This window comes from Megalobrama amblycephala, linkage group LG6 (assembly GCF_018812025.1).
Source record: "Megalobrama amblycephala isolate DHTTF-2021 linkage group LG6, ASM1881202v1, whole genome shotgun sequence".
NCBI classification, from domain to species: domain Eukaryota; kingdom Metazoa; phylum Chordata; class Actinopteri; order Cypriniformes; family Xenocyprididae; genus Megalobrama; species Megalobrama amblycephala.
In genome coordinates, this window is record NC_063049.1 from 37,596,325 (window position 1) to 37,604,858 (window position 8,534).

Sequence of the window (8,534 nt, forward strand, 5' to 3'; positions counted from 1 at the left end):
ATATATATATATATATATATATATATATATATATGTATGTATGTATGTATATGTATATATATATATATATATATATATATATATATATATATATTACAGTCAAATTTATTCAGACATCTTGAACATTTCATTCATTAATACAGTTTATTCACTAAAGTAAAAAAAAAAAGTAATAAAATATGACAAGATCTCAGAGTTAAACTCTTTCAGAAAAAAATAATCTTTATGTCAGATAACACTTAAAACATGGTCAGGTCAAAGTGTCTGAATAATTTTACTGGTAGTCCCCTGTATGAAGAATTTTTGGGTGTAATATACAACAGTTTACTTTATTTTGCTATCTTCGCTTACATAAATGAACATTATTTATTTATATATATAGGATATTATACAGTGGGTACGGAAAGTATTCAGACCCCCTTAAATTTTTCACTCTTTGTTATATTGCAGCCATTTGCTAAAATCATTTAAGTTCATTTTTTTTCCTCATTAATGTACACACAGCACCCCATATTGACAGAAAAACACAGAATTGTTGACATTTTTGCAGATTTATTAAAAAAGAAAAACTGAAATATCACATGGTCCTAAGTATAGAGACCCTATGCTGTGACACTCATATATTTAACTCAGGTGCTGTCCATTTCTTCTGATCATCCTTGAGATGGTTCTACACCTTCATTTGAGTCCAGCTGTGTTTGATTATACTGATTGGACTTGATTAGGAAAGCCACACACCTGTCTATATAAGACCTTACAGCTCACAGTGCATGTCAGAGCAAATGAGAATCATGAGGTCAAAGGAACTGCCTGAAGAGCTCAGAGACAGAATTGTGGCAAGGCACAGATCTGGCCAAGGTTGCAAAAAAATTTCTGCTGCACTTAAGGTTCCTAAGAGCACAGTGGTCTCCATAATCCTTAAATGGAAGACGTTTGGGACGACCAGAACCCTTCCTAGAGCTGGCCGTCCAGCCAAACTGAGCTATCGGGGGAGAAGAGCCTTGGTGAGAGAGGTAAAGAAGAACCCAAAGATCACTGTGGCTGAGCTCCAGAGATGCAGTCGGGAGATGGGAGAAAGTTGTAGAAAGTCAACCATCACTGCAGCCCTCCACCAGTCGGGGCTTTATGGCAGAGTGTCTGAGTACTTTCCGTACCCACTGTATGTGGTAATTATTTTTGTATTGGGATAGTTTATTATTTTTATAAAAAGTGCAATATAAAATTAATATAAAATGTTTGTTGTTTTAATATTTTATATTAATATAATTGTTAAATTTTTATTATTTTATCATATTAGATATTTAAGTTCTTAGAAAAAAATATTTACAGTCCTCTTCCCCATGTACATACTAGGTACTTATTACAGTAATTACAATAACTGGGTACTAACCCTGAACCTACACCTAAACCTAACCTTAACCCCTGTAGTTACCTGATATTAGCCAGTATTTTTTAGGTAAATACACTTTAAGTACATGTAAAAGTGCAACCATTTATTTTTATATAAATATGTGTGTGCAAGTATATTTACATTCAATATTTCTGTTAACTTGCCAACCATCTTGGATTAATATTTCTGGAATGCTTCACAACAGGGATGACCAAAACAGTAAATATTATTTGTTATTTCAAGCTATGTTAGTGTGTGGGATTTTTTTTATTGTCTGTTTATGATATTAGTTTAGGATAAAAAATATCCTATCTGTATGTTTTTTTCAGGTATTTCTCTGTATTATTTGCCTAAATGTGACTAAAAAAGCCATCTTAAAGGCAGCTGCCCACCTCCAGGAACAGTCTTAGCATTGGTAGGTTTTTCTCTTCATAGGGGAGTGTCATGAACTCTCTCTTGTTTTGTTTCCCAGTGTTGTCCGTGAGGCCTCACACTGGCTGCCTGTGTCGTGCTGGCTGCGTTTTCGACCGAGTTGGACTCCGAGACCACCATGTTCATACAATACCCACATTGTGCCAGGCAGGCATGGTTATTTTGGTCGCTCGGTTTATGCTGCATCATGTGACGGACGTCTTAGTAGCTGCTGCAGGGGGCAGAGTGAAACGCAGTCAACAAACAAGAAGTGCTCTTTATGTGCTAAAGGAGCAGACTAATGCATGACCCGGACTACCTCTTGACCCTTATCCGGAAGACTCAGGCCCTCCCACAATACTACAGTCAGTTGTGTACTGCTGGTCCTGTAGTCGTCAATACTCCAGATAAGGGCAACTTACACACAGTTGGGAAGCTGGGTCGGGTTAAGCTTGCTTGGCTCTCTTGTCTCTCTGGATCAATAGCTTTCAGGATTCAGCCCTGGTTTCTGAGCGCACTGTTAATGAGAGTGAAAGCTGTGATCCAGCTCTCAAAAGCCCCCTCTATAACAAAAGCCCTGTTAAAACGCATCCAGAGTATTAAAGTGTGGTTCTGGACCGGTGAGCTAACATCATCCCTTTTTAGATGGACTTGTTTTGTGATCGTTTTGGTTTCCTCTTGTGCAGGTCACGTTCCGTACAAGGATCTATCACTGCAACATCAACAGTCAGGGTGTGATCTGCCTGGACATCCTGAAGGATAACTGGAGCCCAGCTCTGACCATCTCGAAGGTCCTGCTTTCCATCTGTTCTCTGCTGACAGACTGCAATCCAGGTGAGTACAGCAACTCAAGGCTGAGAAGAAAAATGTTCCAAGCCTTAAGCCTAGAAACAAATGAGAGGACGATTGGTTAATAGTAGAGTTGTTTGGGCTGTAACATCAGAAATGAAAATTCATCATGTACTCTGGCCCAAACCTGTATGACTTTACTTTCTTCTGTGGAGCACAAAAGAAGATATTTAAAAAAAATGTCTCAGTGAATGGAAATAAATGGGGTCTGGTGTTTGGCTCCAAATGACTTTCAAAACATTTTGTGCTCCACACAAGAATAAAACAGGTTTCGAATGACTTGAGGGTGAGGGAATGATGATTGAATTGTCATTTTTGGGTAGGCCCTTCTATGCAGAATAGGATTACCTACCTATGAACATTGTAGATTGCATTCTTTGTCACAGCCAACTTACAGTATTAAAGAGGCTATTGACATCGTAAGCAATTAGCAAATTAGAAAATTTCCAAAAAACGCAGTTACCGAATCAGTCGTCATTCCCTGTTTATCAGCAAATCCATGTTCTTGCAGAGAATTGCGACGTTCACTCTCTCATTTCGTACCTCACTTAATGCATGATTGCTTTACTCAGATTCACTAGAAGGCCTCACCATGACATATCTGCAAGACAACACCCACCAGATAAAATAAAAATAAGTTGATTAGAAAATGAATCTGACCATGTGAAATGTTTCCTACTCATTTGCGCTTTTGAAAGGTTTATTTATTTGACTGAAGGCTCTGGGTGTCCAAGACCCCTTCCTGCAGAGTTTAGCTCCTTCCTGCTCCAGCACACCTACTAGTAATCCTAAAGACCTTGATTAGTCGGTTCAGGTGTGTTAAATTATGGTTAGGTTAAACTAGATATATGAGGATCCGTGGCTTTGGTTGAACTCTGTAGAAAGATGGGCCTCCAGGAGCAGGATTGGACAACCCTGCTTTAGGGCCTTCAGTCAAGCCCTGAAGCGCAGACTTAAAGGATTAGTTCACTTCTGAATGAAAATTTTCCTGATAATTTACTCACCTCCATGTCATCCAAGATGTTCATGTCTTTCTTTCTTCAGTTGAAGAGAAATTAAGGTTTTTGAGGAAAACATTCCAGGATTTTTCTCCATATAGTGGACCTCAGTGGGGTTCACGGGGTTGAAGGTCCAAATTGCAGTTTCAAAGGGCTCTACACGATTCCAGACGAGTGGTTAAAACGTATATAAATTCTCCACTATATATAAATATAAATATATTCTCCACTATATGGAGAAAAATCCTGGAATGTTTTCCTCAAAAACCTTAATTTCTCTTCAACTGAAGAAAGAAAGACATGAACAGCTTGGATGACATGAGGGTGAGTAAATTATCAGGAAAATTTCATTCAGAAGTGAAATAATCCTTTAAGGAGGATCGGAAAAATAAATTCTGATATATTCCGCAAAATATACATTTTTACACTGACAATGCTTCAAACAGGCAGAAGACTGATTGAAAATACAGCACTGGCCAAAAGTGATGTCAAATATTAATAACTGATTTTGTTGTTGTCAATGTTTTTTTTTTTTGTTGTTTTTTTCCTGTGAGTTTTTCATAGTAAAATAAAACCTGTAGCTGTATTTTGCCTTCTTTGCCAAATAATTTTTTTCAGATAAATACCTTAACCAAGTTTAGTGGGTTTTTTTTTTCCCTTTATATTTAAAATATTCAAAAAATATCAAATATTTTCCTCATATTTTAATCATTTAATCAAACGTTTAAAAACAAATTTCTCCTCTGGACTTCACTTTTGGTCACCACTGTAGATGGGCAAATAAAGATAAATGAAAATTAATATGGCAAAATATATATTTATTTAATTTGATACCCATTATGCCAGCAGAGAGTTTACTATTGACTAACCCTAAAATCAAATGAAAAATTAGTGTTTGAATGGCAAAGAATCTTGGCCTAAAAAAATGTCCTACATTACTTGAAATAAAGCTGAAATAAAATATAAAATATTAGATGAAAAACTTAGACTTTTTGCCTTGTCAAAATGTTGTTTTGGCAACTAACTGAAGGAAAAAAGTAATTTTATTACAACTGAAATAAAGCTTAAAAAATATTTTTAAAAAAATACAATAAAATAAAAATAAAAGCATGTAATAAAATTACTAAAACTTAAACTAAAATTAAAATGGAAATGAAAATACAAAGGCTAATTCAAAATATTAATAAATGCTATAATAGTATATAAATAATACTAAAATAACACTGCCTACATTTTCTTAAGTGAATTCCTTGAATCTAGAAAAGATTGATGACGTTTATTAATGAATGATGTTGAAGCTGATGACTAAACTTCAGGCTTGATGTTGCATGTGTCTAGTCATGTTCATTTAAGGTCTTCATTGTTGTGTTGCTTGAAGTAAGGGAAAACCGACCTTTCGGAACAGGCTTACAGTTTCGAATCCTCTGTAAAGCCGTCACCATGTTTGTCTCAAACATCTCTGACATTGTTGTGTCAGCTGAGTCAGCACATGACAGATGTGTCTGTTGAATCCCACACAGCTCTTTCATTTACACTCGAAGATGGCTCACTTCCCACTGCTCTCTCTCTCTCTCTCTCTCTCTCTCTGTGTCCTTCCCAGCGCCTGTCTGCGTCTTTCAGAATACTGTGTTCTCGCTGACTCCTGGGTATAAGAATGTCTCACTTTGTTTTGTTTTTTTCCCTTTCCGTTCTTCTTTCTTTTTCCCCTCTCGTTCTCTCAGCGGATCCTCTGGTGGGAAGCATAGCTACTCAGTACCTGACCAACAGAGCAGAGCATGACAGGATAGCTCGACAGTGGACCAAGAGATACGCCACATAGACGGCGGGCCGCTGACACCTAGACCCCCCGCTCAACCCCACCCCTCCCCACCCCCTTCTTTCCAGCTTCCCTTTGTCCACCCCTCCTTCCCACACTCTTCTCCACCGCCGCCCCAGTTTCCATCACCCGCAGGAGTGTAAAGATCCAGGAGAGGCAACTTTACAACGTGCAACAAATCTTTATAGCCTTTACAATACGGACTTCTGTGTAAATGTCATACTGATTCTACCCCGTGTTTTTACCCGATACGGACTGGGAGCGCAGACAGGACCCGCCAAGGTGTAAAGGCTGCCGGAGTAGAATTTTGTAGCTGTAGATTTAGTTCTGTTTAAAAGCCTACTTGCAAGTCTTGCTTCTTTGGGATATAAAAAAATGTATTTTGTGATGTAATAAGGAAAATGTTCCTAAAGTCAACCAAATATTATGGTGCATTTTAGCCTAATTCATTATCTGTATGAAGTCAAAGAAACGACAAAAAAGAAAAAAAAAAGAAAAACATGCTGTAGATTATTAGAAATGATGTCATTTATATGAGACCCACGCTCATTTCCAGTTCTGTGGTACATGCTGTTGTGAATCTGTTATACCTTTGTCAGTTTGTAATGAAGCGATCTCATTGAACGTTTTGTAGCTCAGCTGAAATGAGCAACCACTGTAAGATCCCCTCAAACACAATAAAAAAACAGTCCCCGGGTGAAGTGTTTGTGTGCTGTTTTCTACACCGCTATTAAGATCCCATTTGCTCAAAAGTGGTGGACTCGCTTCCATTCAAAAGTTTGAAATTAATACTATTAATACTATCAAAAGTGATGGTAAAGACACTGATAATGTTAAAAAAAAATTCCAAAAATGCATCACTGTTTCCACAAAAATAGTACTGATAACAATGTTTCTTGAGCAGCAAATCATCATATTAAAATGATTTCTGAAGGATCATGTGACACTGAAGACTGGAGTAATGATGCTGAAAATTCAGCTTGGTCATCACAGAAATAAATTACATATGAAAATATATTAAAATAGAAAACAGTAAACATTGTAAACATGCCATAATTACTTTATTACTTTATTTAAAATTCTTTATAAGGGCTTTATTTGGCTTTTACCCTTTTTCCTAACATTTATGAATGCATTTTAAGGCTTTTTTAACCCCTTTTAAATCACAGCTACCTGCACATATGCCTAATTTTTTTCAAAGGTTACATAAAATAATATAACAAAGGACTGAGCAGGCATTTTCCTCAAACTTGTTAAATACGAGGCATTTTCTGTTGTGTTCAGTGACATTTTGGTTCATTTTCACCCTGTTTTTTCACTGACAACTAATGACATTTTTTTTTAAATCAATAGGGCTTTTCACACTGTGCTTAAGCCTGGGTTATCGTCGTTCTAAACACCGCCTTTATCCCGGGTAAAGGAGCATTTCACACTTGTAATTTCTACCTAGGTTCTACCTTAATGTAATAAAACGACGAGAATACTTTTTGTGCGCCAAAAAAACAAAATAGCGACTTTTCAACAATATCTAGTGATGACTGATTTCAAAACACTGCTTCAGAGCTTTACGAATCTAATCAGTGGTTCGGAGTGTCAAAGTCACGTGATTTCAGCAGTTTATCCATTTGATAGGAGATCCAAATCACTAATTCGAAACAAAAGACTGGTAAAGCTCAGAAGCAGTGTTTTGAAATCGCCCATCACAAGATTTTTTTGAAAAGTCGTTATTTAGTTTTTTGGCGCACAAAAAGTATTCTTGTCGCTTTGGTCTCAATAGTGGCCTCACTGAGCCATCGGATTTCATCAAAAAATATCTTAATTTATGTTCTGAAGATGAACGAAGGTCTTACGGGTGTAGAACGACATGAGGGTGAATAATTAATTACATTATTTGGGTGAACTAACCCTTTAAACCACATTGCGGTGCCAAACTTGTACAGTGTGAAAAAATGATGTGTTTTTAGAATGTTACAACTAGATGCTTAGCAACTGACAACCAATCGCGTGCCTTATATTCAAATGCTTTTGGCAGACACGGAAACACCGCGCAATGTAGCCTATATAAACAGTAGTTTCTGTGTACGCGTCAAACGGCGATAGAAAAAGCAACAATTGGAGTGAAGAAGGGACTGTTTCATTCATACCTTTTTATATTTCGAAAAGTTCACTCAGAAAAACTTTACATTACAGTCAGCAATGTTGTAATATGAGGACGCGCACTGCTAGAGGCTTTACGCAAACCGGTCACGTGCTGCGTTTGTCCAGTCAGTAACACTAACAACGCAAATATTCAAATAAGGCCTTTAACCCGGTATTTAGGAAGGTGAAATGTGAAACGGCAGTTTATGAATACCCAGGGTTAACTGTTAACCCCGGGTATATTATGAGCAATGTGAAACGTGAATAAAGATAACCCAGGATTCTGTTTATCCAGGGTTTAGAATAACTATTTCAAGTGTGAAAACCCTTTTGATTGCATAAAAATATTGTTTTCTGTATCACATGAGGAAAAAAATATTATTCCACAGTTTCTTCATATCTTTTAATCTTTATAATCATCACTATTAAAAACAAAAAAACAGTTGTTTATACACAGTTTTAAAATGGCATGCCCATACAAATCACTAAATTATAAATTATATTAAAGAAAAGCACAAATTAATTAACTGTAAATAAGTTGATTGTTCTGCAGGAACGTGCACATTTATTTTTCTTAACTTTATAATTTGTTATAATTTTTTATAAATATTTGGCTATGGCCCTGGAAAGTATACCTGATGGTCTTTCAAATCTGGTAATGGTTTTATGAAATGTAAAAAATCACGGCACTGGCAAAATACCTACTGTAACAATAAAATGCTTGTACACAGTTTGCTTGCAAATCATTTCATCAGAATATATGGTTCTTTTTAAATGGCCAACAATGGAGAAACCAGCTTACATAATGATGTAGCCAAAATCAACAGCCAAAACCTGAACTCTTTAGTTTCCTCTAATGTATGGCTGACACAAGCAGCTGTCCATCAAAAACAATGGTTTTGAGAATACTTCCTCTTCATTTAGGGTCATA

General features: G+C 36.4%; 1 protein-coding gene across 1 annotated transcript in view; it reads left to right on the forward strand.

The window, feature by feature from the left end:
- ube2e3 (ubiquitin-conjugating enzyme E2E 3 (UBC4/5 homolog, yeast)) overlaps window positions 1-6,161 on the forward strand; it is a 52,473-nt gene extending 46,312 nt beyond the window's left edge. Inside the window, exons 5-6 of the mRNA XM_048194500.1 lie at window positions 2,488-2,635; window positions 5,370-6,161. Coding sequence (XP_048050457.1) covers window positions 2,488-2,635; window positions 5,370-5,467 — 246 coding nt within the window. The 3' untranslated portion in view covers window positions 5,468-6,161. The remainder of the gene's footprint in view (window positions 1-2,487; window positions 2,636-5,369) is intronic.
- Window positions 6,162-8,534: the final 2,373 nt, after the last annotated feature.